At 40.7% G+C, this 23497-nt stretch overlaps 1 protein-coding gene across 1 annotated transcript in view; it reads right to left on the bottom strand.

Annotated features, from left to right (window-relative positions):
* LOC125895868 (cadherin-2-like) overlaps positions 1 to 23497 on the bottom strand; it is a 398602-nt gene that overhangs the window by 300913 nt on the left and 74192 nt on the right. The window contains exon 2 of the mRNA XM_049588038.1: positions 18445 to 18580. Within this exon, the coding sequence (XP_049443995.1) occupies positions 18445 to 18580 (136 nt within the window). The remainder of the gene's footprint in view (positions 1 to 18444; positions 18581 to 23497) is intronic.

Below are 23497 nucleotides of genomic sequence, written 5' to 3'. Positions count from 1 at the left end.
TCAGTAACGTTCAGGAGATGTTTATTTAAAACAATAAACCTGGATTCAGCTAATCTTCAGCTGTGTGATCTTTATTTTATTTACTCATTTATTTATTTAGCATTCCTTAAATACAATTAAAGCAACATTAATTTTACTTAAAAAGGCTGAGTTTTACACTCAGTTGTATGTTTATACAACAAGGAAATCTGTGTTTATTGAATGTGGAAATGCATGGCATTGAAGCAAGAATTTCATTGTTAGCCTGACAGGAATATCATAATTGGATGAACAAGGAAATCCAAGTTGGCAGAACTCTTGTCTAAACTTGTAAACCTAAGTCAACAACAGTAGTCAAAAGTTGAGAAAACTCAAAAATCTATTGCATCATGTTGCCTTGATAATTTGAGGTTTCTCAAGGTTTTCTTTTTTACAGTGTGGATATAAGTGGTAGATCTCTGTTCAGTACGATCAGTTCTGATTAGTTCTGAGGGATAGGGTGGGTTTACATCCTCTTTCTGTGGGTGGGTTCTCATTTTTTCACTTTACTGATCATCACAATTACACTTTTATTTATTAGAACAGGACTTAAAGAGGTCAGTTAATGCAGGTATGCAGAGTGATGAGGAAATCAGGTTAATCAGTTGAAATGTAAAAGGGGAAAGGTATTTACACATCTGAAATCACTAAAAGGAGATGACACCTAACAGTGATGTACTGAGGGTCAAATTACTACTATAAGCATTCCTTGCTTTTTTGGGGTTCCCTTTCATGTCCCTTACGTGGTGTACTGTATTCTGCTAATTATCACTATGTTCTTTGATGCATGAATAAAATACATCTGAATCTGAATCTGAAAATACAGAGCAACAACTTAAAAATAAGCTTGCATGGTAACAGTGTAACGCTCCACCCGCTCTACAATACACACATGCACACATCCCACTGCCCTGACCTTGACTCAACTCTCATTCACTCCTCCCTGTGGTTTTTAACAGCTTAGGTCAGCCCGAGACACCAGCAGAGCCACATTTAACTCATTTATACCTGGACTCTGTAATTTCATCACACTCTGGCCCAAGTCATAAATTGTGTCCTCACAAATCTTCACATTTTTGCTGTGATATCAATCTCTCGCCTCCTGTCAAATGCATATGAATTGACTGTGAAGTAATGAGCACAAAACAAGAAAAAGGGTGGCTGTGTGTCGGTTCAGGTTGGGATGTTAGTCATTCCTGGCTGCTCTAGTGCTCCTCTTTTGCAAGCTTTTGTTATGTCTGCCGCGTTTGATCATGTTTACATTTTTGGTAACATTTTAAAGAGGAGCCAAACCGGGACGGAAAAATCCCAGCGGGACAAGCAGGAGGGTTTGTGCTGGCTAGCGATGCAATGGAATGCAACGGAAGAACTATTAATGCTTTTTCCATATTTTCTGTCTTATAGATGGTGTTACAGTGTTGGATGTTCACAAGAACCATGGCCAAAGTATAAAACAATTAAATAAAGGTATGTAGACATTATTTCTAAATCCACCAGTTTTTTTCTGTGCTGGATTTCTGTATATGGTCATGTAATTTTGAATGCTGATGTTGATTTCAGATCATATTCCTGCTCGAACGTGTCTGATTGTTTCTGTCTCTTGTTTCTGTTTCTGGTCACTGTGAAAAATCACCAATAAAAGCTTCTGAACACAGAGAGTCTCAGACAGAGGGTGAATACAGGAATATGCAGAGACTGTATGAGGAACAAAATTATTTTATTGACCATTAAAGCATGTAAACATGTTCTTGTAGAAACCTTACCCCTTTAACGTCCTGCTCAGCCATTTAGTAGAGCACATTTTGAGTCAGTATACCTTAATGAACATTATGTTGGGTTGGTTGCTTAGTGAATAGAGCAAACGCCCCATGTATAAAGGCCCAGTCCTTGCTGCAGCAGCCACAGGTTCGATTTCAGCCTGCAGCCCTTTGCTGCGTGTCATTCCCTCTCTCTCTCTATCCCCCCTTTACGCTATGCTGTCCTGCCATTAATGGCAAGAAAAGCCCAAAAAATAATCTTTGAAAAATGTGTTGGATTTACTTCAACCTGATTGAGATATCTCTACCATTGGGTTTGGGTATGTCATACTAACAAAATCCACCAGATGTTGCTGTATCTCTTAATAGTCTGCCTTTTCAGTTCACCTCCAACAGGAAGTAACGGAAAAAGACACCCAGATATGACAGCTCTGGTATAAGGAATTACTAAGGTAGGCATATTTCACCAACATGTTATAGTTTAATAGGTCTTACTAAACAGATTTATCTAACTTAAGACAAAAAATAATGTTTTATGATGAAGGTACTGAAGCTAAGCTAATGTAACTGAAAATGTTTTACAATGAAGGTACTGAAGCTAAGCTAATGTAACTGAAAATGACTACTACAAAAATCTTCTGATCATTCACTGTTGTAAAATGATAAATTTATTGTTATCCAATACATATATGCTAAAATAATTTCATAAGTATGATTTTTTTTTACTGTCTAAAGCCATGCTCAACCGCTGAATTGTCCTTTTATGGTAAAGGTAGTGATGCTGTGCTAAAAAATTACAATTTTTATCAAATAAAAAAGGATGAATATTCACTGTTGGTTATACCATATATTATTTTTCCTTTACATGTTTAATAAGTTTTACTACCTACTCCTTTTCGAACATTTCTGTTTTTGTTTTGTTTGTTTTTTTCATTTTTTTGTCATCACAACATTGTTTTAAACTTTGGTTTGAAATAAAGTCATCTATTCATTCAGTTATTCATATATTGGATGAAATAATTGTATTGAAAATTCAACTAAATTGAAAAACCTATACCACATTAGTTCTGTGCGGATTGATTCACCGCAAAGAGTTGTCACAGGATATCAGTATAATTTTTCATGATTTCTGAGATGTTATCAAAGTATTATAATGGTAAATATCTTGAATAAATATGTGGAAATAATGGTAGCGCTGGTAATACTACTAACTTTATGGTAACAAAGTGATATATGTTGGTATACTAACATATTAGAAGCATTATAACAGTGCATGGTTTGTAATTTTGACTTTTTTGTTTCTGTTTTACAAAAAACATTAAGTGACATCTCAACCATTTGGTATAGGCCTATATTTAAAAACTATGTGGTCCGTTAAAGGAAAAAAAAATATTGATTTCCTTTATTATTGCCACAACGAAATGAAAAATGCTAATGAAAAAAGAATTCGGGGCTTTTTTTCTTAGTCTGGACATTCGGTTAAATACAAGTCTGATCCTGGACTATTATCCTGGAAATAATAATAGTATGTATTTCATTAGTTTCACTAGGCTTACACTTACAGGAGTTCTGATAAAACCCTGTCTCTGTTAAAATAAACCAACTATGTGAAATGTGTGACCACAGCCACGATCACTTAATTGGCTTAAAAGGTTCAGCACTAAGCTGGTTTAAATCTTATTTATCTGATCGTTTTCAATTTGTTGACGTTCGCAATGAACCATCCTTACGTACTAAAGTTTGTTTTGGAGTTCCGCAAGGTTCTGTGCTCGGACCAATCCTGTTTACTCTATATATGCTTCCGTTAGGTAACATCATTAGAAATCACTCTATAAATTTCCATTGTTATGCGGATGATACTCAGTTGTATTTATCAATGAAGCCAGAAGAAAGCAATCAATTAACTAAACTCCATAATTGCCTTAAAGACATAAAAACTTGGATGAGCACCAATTTCCTGATGTTAAATTCAGACAAAACTGAAGTTATTGTTCTTGGCCCCAAACAACTCAGAGACTCTTTATCTGATGACATAGTTTCTCTAGATGGCATTGCTCTGGCCCCTGCCACTACCGTAAGAAACCTCGGAGTAACATTTGATCAAGATTTGTCTTTTAATTCTCATTTAAAGCAAACCTCACGGACTGCATTTTTCATCTGCGTAATATTGTGAAAATTAGGCCTATCCTGACCGCAAAGATGCAGAAAAATTGGTCCACGCTTTTGTTACCTCAAGGCTGGATTATTGTAACTCTCTATTATCAGGTAGCTCTAGTAAGTCCTTAAAAACTCTCCAGCTAATTCAGAATGCAGCAGCACGTGTACTAACAGGAACTAAGAAACGCGATCATATCTCTCCTGTTTTAGCTTCTCTGCACTGGCTCCCTGTAAAATCCAGAATTGAATTTAAAATCCTACTGTTAACTTATAAAGCTCTAAATGGTCAAGCTCCATCATATCTTAGAGAGCTCATAGTGCCATATTATCCCACCAGAACACTGCGCTCTGAGAACGCAGGGTTACTCGTGGTCCCTAAAGTCTCCAAAAGTAGATCAGGAGCCAGAGCCTTTAGCTATCAGGCTCCTCTCCTGTGGAATCATCTTCCTGTTACGGTCCGGGAGGCAGACACCGTCTCCACATTTAAGACTAGACTTAAGACTTTCCTCTTTGATAAAGCTTATAGTCTGGCTCAGGCTTGTGCCTTAGTTAGCTGACTTAGGCCTAGTCTGCCGGAGGACCCCTATAATACACCGGGCCCTTCTCTCTTCTCTCTCTCTCTCGTATCCTATTACTGCATCTAGCTAACCCGGCCATTCTGGATGTCACTAACTCGGCTTCTTCTCCGGAGCCTTTGTGCTCCACTGTCTCTCAGATTAACTCATATCACAGCGGTGCCTGGACAGCGTGACGTGTGTGGTTGTGCTGCTGCCGTGGTCCCGCCAGATGCCTCCTGCTGCTGCTGCCATCATTAGTCATTAGTCATACTTCTTCTGTTATTATACACATATGATTATTGTCAGACATGTATACTGCCAGGTATTAATACATACTTTCAACATATTGTACCGCAGTAACCAGAACTATAACTATAATATTATTACTTCCATTAATGTTGTTGTAAGATACTGTCATTACCTGCATCTCTCTCGCTCTCTCTCTCTCTCTCTCCCTCTCTCTCTCTCTCTCTCTCTCTCTCTCCCTGTGTCATATGGATTACTGTTAATTTATCATGTTGATCTGTTCTGTACGACATCTATTGCACGTCTGTCCGTCCTGGAAGAGGGATCCCTCCTCAGTTGCTCTTCCTGAGGTTTCTACCGTTTTTTTTCCCCCGTTAAAGGGGTTTTTTTGGGGAGTTTTTCCTTATCCGCTGTGAGGGTCTTAAGGACAGAGGGATGTCGTATGCTGTAAAGCCCTGTGAGGCAAATTGTGATTTGTGATATTGGGCTTTATAAATAAAATTGATTGATTGATTGATTGACAGTGATAAAGACATTGTTTTTTCTACTGAGGTTGCTATCTCTGTAACGTCTTTTAGGTCATTGCAGGTAGTGTCAGAAACCACTGAGTTGGACTATTTTATGACACTGGATTTACAGCATCACTCGAAAGAAGTACTTATCTATGAGATATATTGTAGTGTATATCTGGTCATTCTATCTATAAATCAACAGAAAATGTACTGTACCACAACATGTGATTTCTATGGTTTTTATTGCTACTGCCCAACACATAACTGGTCGTCAAGATATTTTGATGTAGAAGTGCTGCTGATGTAGAATAGACATTCATCCAGTCATCCCAAAAATGAATGTGTGGTACAAATTGAGTACTTTGTACTACAACATTTTATCACAAAATCAACAAAAACTACACTACATTAGATGCAAAGAGGTAGCATGTGAGACACCATTCCATCACTGCGAAGTTAAAGGAATATGTCACCCTCAAATCATCATTTGTAAATCAATTACTCACCCATGTTACACTGAATTTAGGGAGAAAAAGCTTTTTTTATTTCGTCTACCTCCGCAGTGAACAAAAAATCCCAAAAAACGGACCACTACTCGAACATCAGACACAGAATAGCAGTGCACCTGCACTTTTTATGCTGAAGTCTTTTAAATATTAAATTTTTGGTAAGAATGCATGTGTTTGTGAAGTACTGATTATCTGAGACATGGATTGAGACATGAGACATGGATTATACTGTATGAGTGGAGTGACAGTTTGCGAACGGATGTCTGGATATAGTTTGCTGTTGTTAAATGTGGTCCCTGTTCAATTTGATTCATGTGCCATGTTTGCCTTTTTTGGAGTCTTGGTAACTGATGAGGCATGCAGGAAAGACAACGTTTTCTTCCCAAATTAAGTGTAACACAGGGTGAGTGACTGAAATACGAATGGTCATTTTGGAGGGTGAAGTATTCTCTTTATAAGCCCCTATGAGAAAAGAACAAAACAATGAAAAGTCAATGGAGAGGGAAAAAACAAAGTGGGACTGATAAACATAGAGAGTGGGAAAGAGACAAAGCGAGCTCTCATTCTGCAGCCCAATCCAGCAGTGAGGGGAGACAGTGATATATGAGGCTTGAATAAAGCAGGGCAATCCCCTGCATCACGAGAGAAGAGAAAGAAACAGGATGTGGTGAGATGAATGTGGTCAGTGGTGATGGGGGTTTCCACAGCTGTGTATGGCAGCGTTGACCAGCAGCGTGCTAGAGGAGGCCAAATCACTCAACTACATTCGCTGCCTTGATAGGAAGGAAAAACGGGGAGGTCAGAGCAGTCAGCCCTTCTGGACTCCACAGGAAGTACAGGACAGCCACTGACCTCAGCCTGACTCACACACAAACACACACACAGCTGCTGTACACACATGCAGACACAGCATAAGTAAACACTGGGGCTCAACTGTATACACACACAAGTATGCATACTGTACTTGGAGACAAAACAACACACTGCAGCAATTAACACATGGAGAGACACACGCACATATACCCAAGATCACACACAGGAAGAAGACCTGCACAAACCCCTTCATCATGGCTATAAAACACACCAAAAGTAGCATAAGTCTCTACAGACAGAGAGTCAGGAACACTGAGCGGACTCACTCAACACTGCTTTTAAGCACTTTTCAGCAAGGGTTGAATCTTTGAGTTCACAAGACAATGTTAGCTTTAATGCTAATATTATATCGCTCAGTATGACCACATCCTATTCCCTTTAACAGTTGGGCTGGAGTCATGTAAGGCTAAAAAACAAGAGCATATTTAGGATGATAAAGAAATCCTTAAATACATGTATATATAGGGCTGGGTATCGATACTTGATACCTTTAAGGTAAGATAAGACAAGATCAGTTAAGATATACTTTATTGACTTAACACAGGGGAAATTCAAATATCACAGCAGCACAATACAAAACAAAAGACACTGAATAGAATAAGATAAAAGAGAAATCAAATGAAATAAAATAATAATCTAAAAGTCCAAAAGGGTTGGACTTACTCTGTGAATTAGTCATGGGTGTGTTTTGGGCGTATCATTCAATAAGCCAATCAAAGTGTCATCTCTCCTTCCCTTTAAGAGAGGCGCGATTGGAGCGCACGGCAGAGAGCTAGTTAGATGGCGGACCTACCAACTGGAAAGAGTGAGCGTTTTACAGCTGAGGAGACAATAAATGTATCTCTATATCGACTGTCCCATCACATCTGATGTCAGATCAAAGGGGATTGGCACCGTTTGGCACGTTTGGCACGCGTAATGGAAACCCAACCTGATTTGATTACAGTAACACAGCTGCAAACTGATAAGTTCACATCCCTCTCAGCCAGCCACAAACAGCCACAGCATCAGATAGGGAGTATATATTCAGCATCTGTCATCTTAGAAAAGCCAACAGAAAAGAAACAGAGTGAGACTGCGAGAGAGAAAGAGAGAGCGCGCGTGCACGGGAAAAACGCTGTCAACAAATTGTAAGTTATTCAATTTTATTTTAATCCGGGAGGTTAGAGAGCCCAGGTCCCTCTCCAGCATCCTGAACCCCCCCGCCCGAAGGTCCAGGAAGGGCTGGTCCCGTGGCTGCACCCGGGCTGTCTGGTCTGGCTGCGCGCAGGCTGCGGCCGCTGTGCATCCTCCTCCTCCTCCTCCTGACAAGATGATCTTCAGTTTTACATTCTAAAATCTTTTTTTTTTACATATACATTTGTACTTGTAGGGCTATAAGTTTACGTTTTTAGTTCACAGAAGCTGGTTATTGTTGTGTTTATGTCAAAATAAAGTTTATCAAACGTTTTAACATCTTTAATTTAGTGGCTTACATGCCAAAATGATCACAACTCATTTGGGAAAGACAAGTTCATTTTACAGGCTATGCATCATCAGCCCGTGGAGGTCTGCTCGCAGTTCCGTATATTCGGACACTGCGAACTTGGACCTCCCGGATTATGATGACCATTATTATAGCGATTAGATCATTCTGATTAATGACTGACCATTAAGACGTGTTTCTGATAAATATTTTAATGTGCACAATAATAACCTTTCACAATGTAATCATATTTTTATTTGTTATCTTCTGCATATGTGTGGCTGCTCCGTGTGTGTCTGAGCAGAGTGCACGCGTGTTGTGCACCTGCCTAGAGACGCATATTACTGACTTGTTTAACAGCGAAGTACTGTGCCGTTGACTTTAGACCAGGTTTTTGTTGGTCACTGGCGCATTTGCTTTTTACGTCATCTAACTAGCAACACGCCATGACTGTGCCTGATCACTCCTCATTTTTAGACCAACACACCCAGAGAAGCGCAAGTTCATTCGCTAGTTAGATGACGGGGGCGCAAGGCGTGAAATTGACAACTGCGCCTGCATAGCAATGACACTTGTGACATGGATTATGCGCCCTCCGCCATCCGCTTTAGACCATCTAAATAGGGCCCAAAGTGTCATAAAGTGTCATGTTGATCAGATGCAAAATAAGTCACTTCAGAGCTGGATGTAGGTTAAGCCAAACTGCTGTTCTACAGTCTGATGGCGGTGGGCACAAAGGAGCGTCTGAATCGTTCAGTCCTGCACCTGGGTGGGATGACCCGCTGGCTGAATGAGCTGCCCATCAGCCACAGCTTGTCGTGCACGGCATTAGTGGAGTGGGGGGGGGGGGGGGCTAGTGGAGTGAGGGGGGGCTGTCAGTTGAAGCTGCCAATGAGCAAGGGGAGGGGGACAGGTCGCTGCTGGGGAGGGGAGCACCACTGAACTAGCCTGGTGAAACCATCCTAATCTCGCAAGCTCATATTATACTTTGCTCCACAGATCAGTCTGGCCATGCAATCATAAAGGCGCATTCTGGCATCGGTTATTACTTTGGGGCAGTGGTAAATGTCTGACTCAGTGAAAACCCAGCGGCTATTTTTGTTTCTCCGCTAGTTGCTCTCATGGAGGAGCAGGTCAGGGAAGCGACAAAGCTGGGAACCACAGCCATGCAACACGGAGTCCACAGTGAGGAGGAAATCCGCAAAGACGGCAACACTCTTTCCCAGACATCATCGCAGCTCATCTCCGCTGCATGCTGCACTTGCTTGCTGGTCTGTTTACAGTGGCGTTGTGCTAGCCTACATCACACGTTTCGTTTACTCTAATTGGTTTTCCGTCTTTCCAATTGCGTGAAGGGGCACTTTGGGTGACAGCCGTTGATATTGCCCCTCTGGAATAGAGGAAATGTACACTCCGTGTCCAGACCCATTCGCGTTTTGCAAATTGGGTCTGGTAACGCCAGGCTACCACTGAACACCACTGTGAATGAAAGAGAAACCTTAGATGATATTAGTACTGATGATGGCAGTCATCATCAGTATTATTATTGTCTAACTGTGCGTTCACACCGGACGTGAGTGAAGCGAATTGCACGCGCGTGACGCGAGTAACGCGCCGCCCGTAACGCCTGAGTTTCGACGCCTGACCATTTTGTTCTTTCGCGTCATCGCGTCATTCGTGCGAGTAGCGGGAATGACGGAGCTAAGCTAACCGGAGCTAAGCTAGTGCTAACGTTCATAGTACAACCATTCTGCAAACTAATTAAACACACATATTTACAGAACTTACCAAGTCGACCAGTCTCCTCGGCAACTTTCACCCAAGCCTGCTCCTTTTTGTTGCAGTCTCTGTAGAGTAGACACGTAGTATCATATAGCTCCGGGTAGCCGCACACCGCCATGATAAGTTTCAGTGTGAATGCACAGTAAGGTTTCTCTTTCATTCACAGTGGTGTTCTGTGGTTCAGTGGTGTTTTTTCTAAAAATGTCTTCACCTGAAAAAGTTGTTGATGATAAGTTTACTATACACATACAATGTAATGTATACAGTATAATGTCGACTTTTTGTTGCAATAAAAAAAATCGATTACACTGTTGGTGCTTCTTACATTACAGTGGGTACTCCCAAAATTTTGCTGGTGCTCCTGTAAGGGACTGAGAAAATGCTCTTTGAATATAAACGTTTTAATATAAAACAAAACAGGCGCAACAGATTGAGTAAATGTTTCAGTATAAAACAGACAGAAAATGTTGTGATTTAATGTGTTTTAACATGAAACAGTCACCCCCTATTTTTTATTTTTAGGATATCACATTGAGAACTGAACTAATTAAACTGACTTGAATACAGGGTGAAGTTATCCCACCACACCAGTAGATGGAGCTCTAACACTTCTGTGGGTTAGGCTGAGAGATATTTACCGCAAGCCCAACATAGCGTCAGAAATAAAATGGCGCTGGCCTTGTGAAGACGCTAATCCATCGTTTCTCTCTTCATTGATCCACAGGTACCGTAAACATATGTTTAAAACTCTTTTGTTTATACTCACACAAAGATCAAGGATTAAGAAACGGTTTTGTGTGGTTTGTGATGATTTGGTGATGTAAAAGTATTGTTTTGGTCTGTAGTTCATGTAAAGATCACAAACGCAATCCAGGTGATAGTCTGCTTCATGCAGCAACGTTAACGTAACGTCGTAAAAGTAATTTCATGTATCTCACAGTCATGATTTATCATAGTGAAATGTGGGTTTCTGTTGCTTAAAATGTTTTACTACTTACGCAGTGTTTTAAAATGAGTTAATTGTATGCTTTGCCCTAGTGTAGCTGTTGCACTTCGGTTTAGTCATGCCGCCACATTTTAGGTTGCGTCTTGTTGACAGAGTTTGTAATGGATAATAAGACAAGAGATTTGATGCAGTAACTGTCAAACTTGTATTTTTGTTGTGAATTTGATATTTTGACATTACTGGGTTTAAGTAATGTGACAAATTCAGTTTGGTATTTTGTGTGAATTATTTATATGTTATTTTGCACATAATGTACCTGAATTTACTTTTGAATTTACATAACTCACTGTACTTCAGTGCTTATGTGACTTATTTGAAAGATGTATTTTTTTAGTGATACAGAGTCATATAACAGAAGAAAGACAGAGTGAATGACAGATATATTTTGATTTGTGTCAGAAATAAAATGGCGCTGGCCTTGTGAAGACGCTAATCCATCGTTTCTCTCTTCATTGATCCACAGTGTTCATCCTGTGTATCACATGTACCGGTCCAGATACCCCTAGTTACACTCCTAACTTGATCAAAAAGTTAGAAGCACCAGTGCTACCATGTAAAAAAGTTAATTTCAAGCCCTAGAAATGGTCGATACTTGCAGCCACAGTTTGATTTGCATTTGCAAGTGTGACTGACTCACATACGATTCAGCTTTCTGTGCTTAACTCAGCATATGTTGCTAACGGCATGCAGCTAAAAGTGTCTGGGCAGAACTCACTCTTGCAACGTTTTTTCCAGACTACGAGCATCAGTCTCCATACCGTGTATCCTGTATGCAGCTACATGAAACTCAGAGTGACCCCCCCTGACAGTTTGGTATAAACACAAGAACAGTTACAGCCCTTGAAGCAGCTGGTGTTGCACGGTTTACCAATACTGATAAGATATCACTATACCTTGCTGTTAAAAATGGTACAATACCTTGTTTTATTACAGTCAGTACTTTAGAATGACGCTGATTTAATAAGAGCACATTTATCATTTGCGTTGCCGCCCATGAGTGACAGCAGGGCAGAGTGTGTATGTGCAGCGCTCTGTTTCCATCCCCAGTCCCTGCTGGCATAGTACGCGTGTCAGCATAATGCCTTGTTACTCATCTTAGAGCCCATATAAGTCCACTGAAGCACAATGACATGTGGTCACACAGACACAAACACACCTTCTCTGATCTGAGTTATTGTGGGATATTCGCCTGATACTTTGATTTGGTTAGACAAGGCTGGTCAGGTCTACACTCCATCAGAATAAAATCACAAATACACAGAAAAACTCATTTCACCCCAGCAAAGGAAAGTCACTGCTTGACCTTTATTTCTCCAGAGAGCAAAATCCTGCTTCATATTCATACAGTTTTACATGGTCACAGCTTTGCACTGAACAGCCATGGGCTTCCTACTGCACAGCATCTCAGCAGTAGATGTTGCGAGGCATTTTTATAATCCAGTGCTTCAAACTGGTAACATTTCAGTCCAAACAGCCTGACAAAACCCTCACCTGAGCATCTGTTAAGTACCACTATCACACTCAGACACAATGCCAACAGCTCCCACTCACTGACATTAAAAAGGCAGAGTGCTCTCCACAGTGACACACTAGCCCTTTTCAAACAGGAATTGTGCAAATTTGCAGGAAAGCCCAATCAGTCTTCTTTCAGCATTGGCAGTATAAAAGCAAAATTGGGGAGTGCGTGAGCAAGTAACAAAACATGTTGCTCAGCGTGTGACGTAAACAGTCATGTAGGAGGAAAGCCGCGGCTGGTCAGTCCTTCGGCGATTCTCTCATAAGTCAGCCCGTTCTTTACCGTTCCCATCTGACGGTTAACGGCCTCATCGTTTGCGAGAGCAAGGAGGGCGGCAATTCCTTGTCTCCCCAGTTGCTCATCTTTACAGTGTCTGTCAGGTTTGCGTTTCCCTCTTGCTACTAGCTGCTCATTCCTGCTATCAGCTGTTTCCTGTTAGTCCACCGCCAGTGGGTCGCACGTGCGGCGTTATCAACAGCTCCTCCCACAAGTCATCAATAGCCCCTCCCATGGCAAAAGGGCACCTCGTTCTGTTTAAACCAAAAGGGTTCCGCCAATACGTCTACCCTACAAGGGTAGACTAAAAATTGGGCACCTCGGATCAACTCACCAATCCGGCTCTGTGTGTCTAAACGCTCGCAGCTTGCTGGCAAAATGGCCCAACATTCGCAGAAAATCTGGCAGTGTAAAAGGGGCTATTAATTCACAGACATCAAAGGCTCTGAGCACTGTATAGAGACAAAAAGCAAAGGCAGCTGACGGCAAAGTCATTTGTGAGGAGATATTGATTATCAGCACACATCTGTCTCAGTAAAGACACATGGAGACAAAAACAAGCCAGTGGGGAACAAGTTTTAGTCTAATCACCTTCATGAATTCAAGGTAACACAGCATGACTAACTGATTTAGGAATGTTCATTGTGTGGGTGAAGTAGGGTAAACGTCCCTATTAAGCCCACATACCATATAAGCCCACTTCCAATGAAGCTGCTTGTTACATAAATTATATTTTTTATTGTAAGCCAATCAGATTTGTCGATACTGAGTTATCGAAGCACATGTGTGACATGTGCCTGCTGCTCCCAGAAGAAGTTGCAAGAAAACTTTTAATATTGGTGTCATCAGAACAGCATTTTTTTCATATTTCTAATGCTTCTTTTGGTAAATACTCATTTGTTATCAAAATTTAAAAGATTAGTGCTTTGAATAAAACATATGTTAGAATATTACACGAATTAGACATACTTTTTCTTTTGAAGTCAAAATAGGAGTTTTTCGGGGCATCGGTAGCGTAGTGGATAGTGCCAGCGCCCCATGTACAGAGGCGATGCCTCGCTGCAGTGGTCACAGGTTCGACTCTGGCTTGCAACCCTTTGCTGCATGTCAACCCCTACTCACTCACTCTCTCTCTCTCTCTCTCTCTCTCTCTCTCTCTCTCTCTCACCCCATGTCAATCTGTCCTGTCCATTAAAGGCAAAAAGCCCCCCAAAAAATCATCTTTTAAAAAAAATAAATATGCGTTTTAGCATGCTAGCAAACAGCCCGCATGCTGCATGAATACAGTTGCTGCATAGCATTGTTCATTGCAATGACATAAGCATGTATAGTTTACATTTTTGTATGCAGAATATATTATTAGACTGTTAAATAGATAATAAATGTGTATATTTATCTTTATTTATTTTTTAATTCGCATTTTTACCAAGTGGGCCTAAAGGGAACACAAGCAAAAAAATCACACAGTTTAGGGTGGATGTAAATAAGTATAGCTAATTACTTCAGTGCATGATCAACTGACACTTTTTATGTTATGTTAGTGCAGCATATATAGATTCATTTCATGTAATTGTTTTTTAATGTCATGTATGTAGAATAAAATATTCTGACTTTTAACCAGAAATTCACTTAAGTTCCCTTTAAGCCCACCTACTCCTATTAAGTCCACTTGACTGTGTTTCAATGGAGATTTTCTCCCTTTTGACATTTTGAAACATTTTCCTGCCCAACTTTGACCTCACCTAATCAATCAGCTCCATAAAATACCCAAATTTAAATATACGGACCCTATTTAGGTCTAAAGCGGACGGCGGACGGCGCATAATCCATGTCGCAAGTGTCATTGCTATTTAGATGCAGGCACAGTTGTCATTTTCACGCCCTGCACCCTCGTCGTCTAACCAGCGAATGGACTTGCGCTTCTCTCGGTATGTTGGTCTAAAAATGAGGAGTTGTCAGGCGCAGTCATGGCGTGTTGCTAGTTAGATGACTTAAAAAGCAAATGCGCCAGTGACCAACAAAAACCTGGTCTAAAGTCAACGGCGCAGTATTTCGCTGTTAATCAAGTTAGTAATATGCGTCTCTAGGCGGGTGCACAACGCGCGTGCACTCTGCTCCGACACACACGGAGCAGCCACATATATGCAAAAGATAACAAATAAAAATATGATTACATTGTGAAAGGTTATTATTGTGCACATTAAAATATTTATCAGAAACAGTCATTAATCAGAATGACCTAATCACAGTTAATGATCATTATAATCTGGGTGGTCCAAGCTGCAGTGTCCGAATATATAGAACTGCGTGCAGACCTCCACAGGCTGATGATGCATAACCTGTAAAATGAACTTGTCTTTTCCAAATGAGTTGTGATCATTTTGGCATGTAAATCACAAAATCAAAGATCTGAAAACGTTTGATCAACTTTATTTTGACATAAACACAACAATAACCAGCTTCTGTGAATTAAAGACGTAAACTTATAGCCCTACAAGTACAAATGTATATGTAAAAAAAAAGCTTTTAGAACGTAAAACTGAAGATCATCTTGTCAGGAGGAGGAGGAGGAGGATGCACAGCGGCCGCACAGCCCGCCGCACAGCCGGGGGCACCCCGGGGGAAGCTCCGCAGCCTGCGCGCCAGACCAGACAGCCCGGGTGCAGCCACGGGAACAGCCCTTCCTGCACCTTCAGGCGGGGGGGGGGGGTTCAGGTTGCTGTAGAGGGAGATGGGCTCTCTAACCTCCCGGGTTAAAATAAAATTGAATAACTTACAATGTGTTGACAGCGTTTCTCCCGTGCGTGTGCGCTCTCTCTTTCTCTCTCGCAGTCTCACTCTGTTTCTTTTCTTTTGGCTTTTCTAAGATGACAGATGCTGAATATATACTCCCTATCTGATGCTGTGGCTGTTTGTGGCTGGCTCAGAGGGATGTGAACTTATTAGATTGCAGCTGTGTTAATCAAATCAGGTTGGGTTTCCATTACGCGTGCCAAACATGCCAAACGGTGCCAATCCCCTTTGATCTGTCATCAGATGAGATGGGACAGTCGATTTAGAGATACAGTTATCGTCTCCTCAGCTGTAAAATGCTCACTCTTTCCAGTTGGTGCGCCATCTAACTAGCTCTCCGCCATGCGCTCCAATCGCGCCTCTCTTAAAGGGAATGAGAGGTGACACTCTGATTGGCTTACTGAATGATACGCCCAAAACACACCCATGACTAATTCACAGAGTAAGTCCAACCCTTTTAGACTCTCCGCCATGGCGCACAGTCTGAAAACGCGCTGTCTAACTAGCAAGTGACTGGGACACGCCCATGCGCCACACGCCTGGCGCTTTGCACTTTAGACCATCTAAATAGGGCCCTACGTGGTACTGCATAGGTCAATTCATTCTGGATAGGCTTACATTCTATCCTAACATTAGCAATAATTTTCGAATGACCTCCAGTCATGTTTTAAAGTAAGCTTATATAAAAGTACTCTGCTGATTAATATTTGGTTTAACACGGGTTTCCCCACTACTCTTCTCCCTCACTGAGGATTTTACCTGGAGGGGGTCTTTAATGTTACTCCACAATAGTTTTAAATGTTTGTTTTTAATCTGTGTTTTTCTAAAGTTTTAAAAATCAGTTAAAGTTATTTGTTACATTGTAAATACTGAAACTGACTCATTTATTTATGCATATTGTGTGGTATCATACGTCGTATAGCATTATGTAACATGCAGCGTGCGGGGCATACATGTGCATGTCACATGAGATTCTTATATATGTATTATGATGTGTCTGTATCTGATGTTGTGTGCTCCTTTGTGTTAATTGTGGATTGTGTATTTTGTTGTGTTTCATGTTTTATGTTAGAGGACTACAGATGGAAATGAGCCTTTAGCTAAATCTGGTGCAAACATATTTTTGTTTTGTAAACAAGTAATGTATGTGCATGCTGTTCTTTTTTATAAATTAAACTAATTATCCTTAAAATATTAGTATTGAACCTGGAAACTGTTTTTCTTTTAGTCATTTGGTCTTCAGAAATCTTGATAAAAAACATCTGCACTTTCAACCAGCAGACTGGACCAGAAATTCTGGCCAATTCCAAATGCCAACAGTATAATGTATGATAGAGATACAGACAAAATAACAACACATATTGAAAGATGAAGTATTGATGAGTAATTTTCATTATAATTCTGAGTTTGTTCATGAATAGTTTTTTGGCTACATTCCAAAGAAGATATGTTGTAAGTTTAGCTTTTTCTGTGTTGACAGCACAGCAAAAAGGAAAATGAAAATAGCTATTGAGAGCTAAGAGATTACAGATTTTAATAGAACAAGTTTGGATTGTTAAGATTTTAAAATATATATATTTATTTATCAACAAATCATGAAGTGGGCTTATTTGGAACACCCATGGGCTTAAAGGGTACATTAAGTACCCATTAAGCCCATGCCACACTTTTGACATATTTTGACAAATTAAACAATAAAAACATTAAAAATTGGTATAATTGAATTATTGACACTTCAAATGAGAGATTAGACTATCGTTTTAACTAAAATGTTCTCACTGAAATTGGGGCGGTATACATTAAAAATGTCTGAAAAGCAGATTTGGTGGGCTTAATAGGGACGTTTACCCTACTCCTTTGTGTAGAGAGTGTGAAAATGAAGAATTGAAAAAACATAAAAGGGCACAGAAGAGGTATCCAAACCAGCATCATCACCAATGAGAAAGACCCTGTTAGACAACCATTCACACACTAGAGCTGCACCCAAATCAGGATAATTCAATTTCCATTTAATTTTTTTTAATAAAGCCCAATATCCATCCATCCATTTTCATAACCACTTATCCTCTTGTGGGTTGTGGTGGGGCTGGAGTCCCAGCTGACATTGGGCGAGAGGCAGGGTACACCCTGGACAGGTTGCCAGACAACCATTCACACTCACATTCACACCTACGGGCGTGATTTAGAGTCACCACTTAACCTATCCCGTGCCTGCATGTCTTTGGACTGTGGGATGAAGCTGACACGGGGAGAACATGCAAACTCCGGGTCTCCCTCCTGGGATTGAACCAGGAACCCTCTTGTTGTGAGGCGACAGTCCAGTAACCACTACACCATCATGCCGCCAAGCCCAATATCACAAATCACAATTTGGGCTATACAGCATACCACATCCCTCTGTCCTTAATTGGCCCCCTACAGTGGATAAGGAAAAACTCCCCCAAAAAAACCTTTAGCAGGGAAAAAAAAGGTAGAAACCTCAGGAAGAGCAACTGAGGAAGAATCCCTCTTCCACTGGATTAAAATAAATATGAACTCGCAGGACGAGTTCAAGCCAAAACCACCCAGGAATCAAGTCTGAGTCAAAAACCCCAAGAACCTGGGACATGTCCAAGTCAAAATCCCAGAAAAAAGAAACCTACGAGATCCAGCCAAGTCAAGGTTGTCTTTCTTTGTTCAAATTAAAGGCTTCAAATGTGGAAGTCCACTGTCAAGTGTAATAATCAACAGACTGGACAACATTCATTCTAACAGAAGGAGTAGTCAGTCCAATCCTACTTCACACTCAGTCTTAACAAAGCATCTTACTTTATGGTTCAAATATCAGCGGGATTCAATAACAACCCCCACCCAACAGCAGGGGATTATTACTGTAGCTGTCCCCACTCCAAATCCGTGTGTGTGTGTGTGTGTGTGTGTGTGTGTGTGCGCGCACGCGCGTGCATGCGTGCATGCGTGGGTGTGTGTGTGTGCTGACCGTTGAAGACGGCCTGTCCCTTTGCTGGCTCTTGGTCCATTTCGATGCTGTATTCCTCCTGAGTAAAGCCCCTCGTGCATGGCAACAAGCCCTGCTTACTTGACAAGCGCTTGTGTTGTCCACCCAGAACACCAACCTGGAAAGTGAAAGAACAGAGAGATTAAGGGCATTACAAAGAACATGAATACATCTTACATTGCATCTTGATGCCCTCACAGTGTATTGATTCTGATGTTTTTGTGACTTTTTAGTGATTTTTCTTTAAACTGAAGTTTGACTCTTTCTCCCGTAGACCTTGAGATTATTTCATCAGCATCTCTAGTCTTAATCAAAACTTCATCTGTAAGATGGAAAAATATAAAGCCTATAATAAAACAAGTTTGCAAAGCTTAACTTTTCATTGTTTTATAAAGCTGAGGTATCTGATTGAAGCTACACGAGCTGATTAGGTTCTGTGCTTTTCTTGAGGCTAGATATAACCATGGGTAAACAGAACACAGGCAGAAGCAAACAGACTGGTGATTTCGTTTTTCACATTTTCTTAATGGGCTTAATTGTCCAAACTAGCCATAAAGCAGAAGTCAAAGCGCAGGCCAAACCAGGACACCATAATTAATCACCATGAGGAGCAGCAGACAACTGGGTCAATTCATTTTGATGATAATTAGCGTCTAGACTTTTGTCTCTCCTGTTGTTTGATCCACAGCCTGACATGCCCCCCTCCAACTCCCATGTGAGTTACCGCACATCGTTGTGAAAGCAGCTTAAGATGCCAGACTGCCTAAAAAAGAGCGATGGGGCTAAGCCCAAAAAGTCCTCAAATCCTAGAAATGGCTCTGCCTTTACATGTGGTGCTGCTGGCTGGCCCCTGACCTACTGTCATTTTCCAAAAGTGGTCCCCAGGAAGTGCAAACTGAGTATCCCTGTTGCGGGGGCATGAAGATCTACTCATCTCCACTCTCCCTTCCTCCTTCTATGTCTCCCTGGAATTATGAATTAAAGACTTAACATTATAGTAACAAGACACTGTCCAGTGGGTTTTAGTCTGCTTTCAGAATACTGAAACCTCTTAAAACCCAGCAGGAGCCCACCGGCAACCGTCTTCAGCTGGTTCTAAGCAACTAAGCATTGCGCATCAAAATATAAATCTTAAACTTTTGTCAGGATAGACGTGCTACACATCTTTAGTTTGGTTGTCCGCTGTGAGGGTCCTGAGGACAGAGGGATGTCGTATACTGTAAAGCCCTGTGAGGCATTGGATAGGATTGATTGATTGATTGATTGATTGATTGATTGATTGATTGATTGATTGATTGATTGATTGATTAAATTCTCCACAATTCATTTATTGGTTCCTTTCAAGGGAAACCTGGGCACCAGAATATAACTTAGATTTACTAGCCTGGTAAACAAGAGAGATGTAAAAAGTTGACTCCCTACCTTTAAAGAGATGATTAAGTCTGAAAATATGTCTATTTCTGTATGACTGATATTCCCTTAAGGGTCCAAAGATCAAAAGAATCCCAGGAGTTTTACATTAAAAAAATGATCAAAGTTGTGATTACTGTCATGTAAAGTCCGCTGAAACCTGTATGCTCAATCACAGTGCTAGCAACATAAACAATATTTTCTCATCTTCCTGCACCTTGTCAGGTACACTTGTTTCTGTTACTTTGCTGGTTACAAAACCCCAACTTTTCTATGTATTGTTCAGCCCCGGACAGCTCCTGGAGTAGAGTGCAGGGTTTCCCACACATTCATTTAATGTGGCAGCCTGCCACAATGACAACATCTGCAGCCACATATTGATTTCATATTTTTGGAAATGAAATGTTCATTAGGAACACTGTTGGAATATATGCATCATTTGGTTATTCACTGCACCACACTCTTGGAGAGCAGAGCATACTCTGGGCACAGATGTAGCAGTGCAAGGTGCAGTGAAAGTGAAAAGTTACCTTTCCCTCGCTGCAGCAGCTGTTCCTCTCATCGGCACAGTCGATATGAGCTGATCAGATTGGATTGACTAATCAATTAAACTTCACAAACCGCTGCTGTTATGAATGTAATGTGACATATGTTGCTGAATATTTGAAGCACAAAGACAATACTGATATCACTGGAAAGCTAGAATCACCCACCCAACTCAAAATTTGTTTCAGTGTCATTGTAACTGAAAATGATCACCAATGGTCACCAATGTTAGGAACCGTGTTTTTGTCTCATAAAGAAAAATAAACTTTTTTTAGTGGAGTCATTTCTGCAGCACTTTTATGATTGTGGCTTTGATGTCACACCACATCCTGTGGGATCAATCACACAGTAGTTCCATCCACGCTAGATAGGGCTCTGTGGCAAGGCCTTTCCTCTTTGTATTCTTCATAGGCATACTGGTTTTCACATCCAACCTGACCTCCTGTTTTAGAGGCAAGGTCCTCAGCAGCACACGCTGTAGGAAGGGAAGAAACAGGTGGGAGACTGAGCATCCACTTCATGTGCATGATGATCTGTTGACCAGACGTGAACCATGTCATGAACTCTCACCTGGTTCAGGTGATAGAGCAGACACATTGTGTGAGCACTGACAATGAGAAGATGAAAGGGTACAAACAAAGACCGGAGTCAAGACATGAAATTATCCCTGAAAGAACAGTTGGTGCCATAAACAACAGTAGAGACTACACTGAAGATCAACTGAGAACACAGGTTGCCCATTCAGCTGATAAGTTAAGAGTTAATCAATGTGTGCGTTAACGTGGATGTGAATAGCCCCTTTATAATCAGCTTTTTTGAGTATCCTGTTTATGTGTTTGAGCATGTAAACACCATATCCGAACCCAAATATTCTATACAAACTGGAATACTACAGGGAATGATTAAACTGATTTCACTGTGCTCTTGTAAAAACCCATATCCTGATCATAACCAAGATAAGGGTGATAAATGGGTGATTTATGTTCATGTAATCACACACCGTGGCTTATGTGACACTGACACACACAGGACTGTAACTAAGGATTATTTTCATTATTTATCACGGGTGTAACTATTCACAAAATTCATGGTTCAGCTTGATAAAACACAGTAATGTTACAGTTCAGTACGTTGTCAATACAGTAAAAAATAGAAATGCCAGAGAAATATCCTTGAATTTTAAAATTGTAAATATATGACAAACTATATATAATTTGGCTTTTTTTTGTACATATTAGGAATTACTGCCTGACTGAATAAAGCAAAATCAGTAATTTTTTTCCCCTACACATTATAGGTGTGAGAAAATACTTGCTGAAAATGTGAAAAGACTAGTAACTGTTCTTCATCATTTCTCTGTCCAGGTTGTTTTGAATGGGCCTTAAAAATTGCTCAACAATACACTGAAGCCATCCTCAACGCAACTCCTGCCCTACTATATAAATACAACACAGTGCATTGTATCAGTGTCATTTCTTTTGCCCTCAATCATAGCTACACACAAGCTAAACAGCTGTCACTAATGAACCTCTCAGTCTTAAGCCCCTTTCCCACTACACAAGAAAGCCACTAACATCTGCTAACATCTGCCTACAGTATCTTTGAAGAAAGAAGTTTGAACCATTCTTGAGCTTCTGCACTCCATCCTTTCAGCGTAGTCCTCCGGTAAAAAATGGCAGGAGCACACAAACTTTTTTCGGACCATTTCCACAGGCATGTTGGGGTCAATGTCCAGCACAAATAACCATTGTTTTGTCCTGTCCGTATTACTGGTCACTTTGCTCCACGTCTTCGGCTTGTTACTGCAATGCATGCAATAAATGTGTAAACCATGATTTACAAAAACACTTGTAAACTTTCCTCAAACCTTCTGGTGTGTCCAGCTGACGATACCGCAAATGGCTACAAGCAATAACTACGGCACTGTCTCAGCTGCGCACTGTGTCACTCCACCCAGTGGTTTACTCAAGAAAGTAGTTCCGAGTATTTGCTTCATGTGTCGTAATGTTATTTAATTATACATTATTATTTCATAGCGTGGGGAATGTGCAAGCCATGTGTTGTCCACTAGAGCGTTTTGGAGTCATTTGATGGTGTATTTGATTAGTTTTGAGGGAGAGAAGGGGCTGTACCGTTTACCTCCATTTCAGCAGGCAGCTCTGTCCCACCGATCTCAGAACAGCACGCACTGACAATTAAAGGTAATGTACCTACTCGTGTGACTATAGGGATTATGGCAATAGGCGAATTTGCCAAAATGTTGAACTATCCCTTTAAAGGAGACATATTATGCTTTTTGGGGTTAGCATTTTTCTGCCTCTATAAGGTCTGCTAAGTTAAAAAAAAAAAAAAAAAAAAATGTCCAGGCTAAAGGGAGCTCTCTCCCCAACAGACACACATCACATGACCTACTGTTGTGTCTCGTCAAGTATGTTAATTTTATTCATGTTCATGTTTAGTGTTTTATATTTTATGTCATGCCTTAGTTTAGTTTCATGTTTAGTCCTTTGTTGTCATGAGCACTTTATGTTAAGTTAAAGTCACTCATGTCCAGTCTCGTCATGCACTTCCTGTTTTATTTTGTACTCACCTTTCCCCTCTCGTTTCAGACCCTGACTTCCTCCCTTTGTGTGATTTTCCCGCCATTGTGATTGTCTACCCCACCCCTGATTGTTTTCACCTGTGTTCCCCTACCTCATGTATAAATAGTCCTTATCTCCCTTTGTCTTGTTGCCAGTTTGTCTTGTTCAGTCTGTGTGATGCCAGGTTTTTGTGTTATCAGGTTTGATTCTAAGTTGTGATATTTTTGGATCCTCATTGTGAGTGTTTTGTTTTGAACTCTGTATATCCTCCTTGAGAGCGCCTTTTGTTTAAATTGATTTTGCCAAGTGAAATACTTTTGTTAAACCTACTGCGAGTCGTGTATTTGAGTCCACCAGTTTCGTGTCTGAGGTCGTTACACCTACGCTGTAACAGCTCGTTTTGAATTTCCCGCTTTTACTTCCACGAATAGTTACCTAATAGCGTTCATAGCACACAGTGCCTGTCTGTGCCGCACCCCCAAACACAACTACTCTGA

This window comes from Epinephelus fuscoguttatus, linkage group LG10 (assembly GCF_011397635.1).
Source record: "Epinephelus fuscoguttatus linkage group LG10, E.fuscoguttatus.final_Chr_v1".
Classification (NCBI taxonomy): domain Eukaryota; kingdom Metazoa; phylum Chordata; class Actinopteri; order Perciformes; family Serranidae; genus Epinephelus; species Epinephelus fuscoguttatus.
The sequence above is the reverse complement of the archived record's forward strand: the minus strand, read 5'-3'. Positions and strand labels throughout refer to the sequence as shown.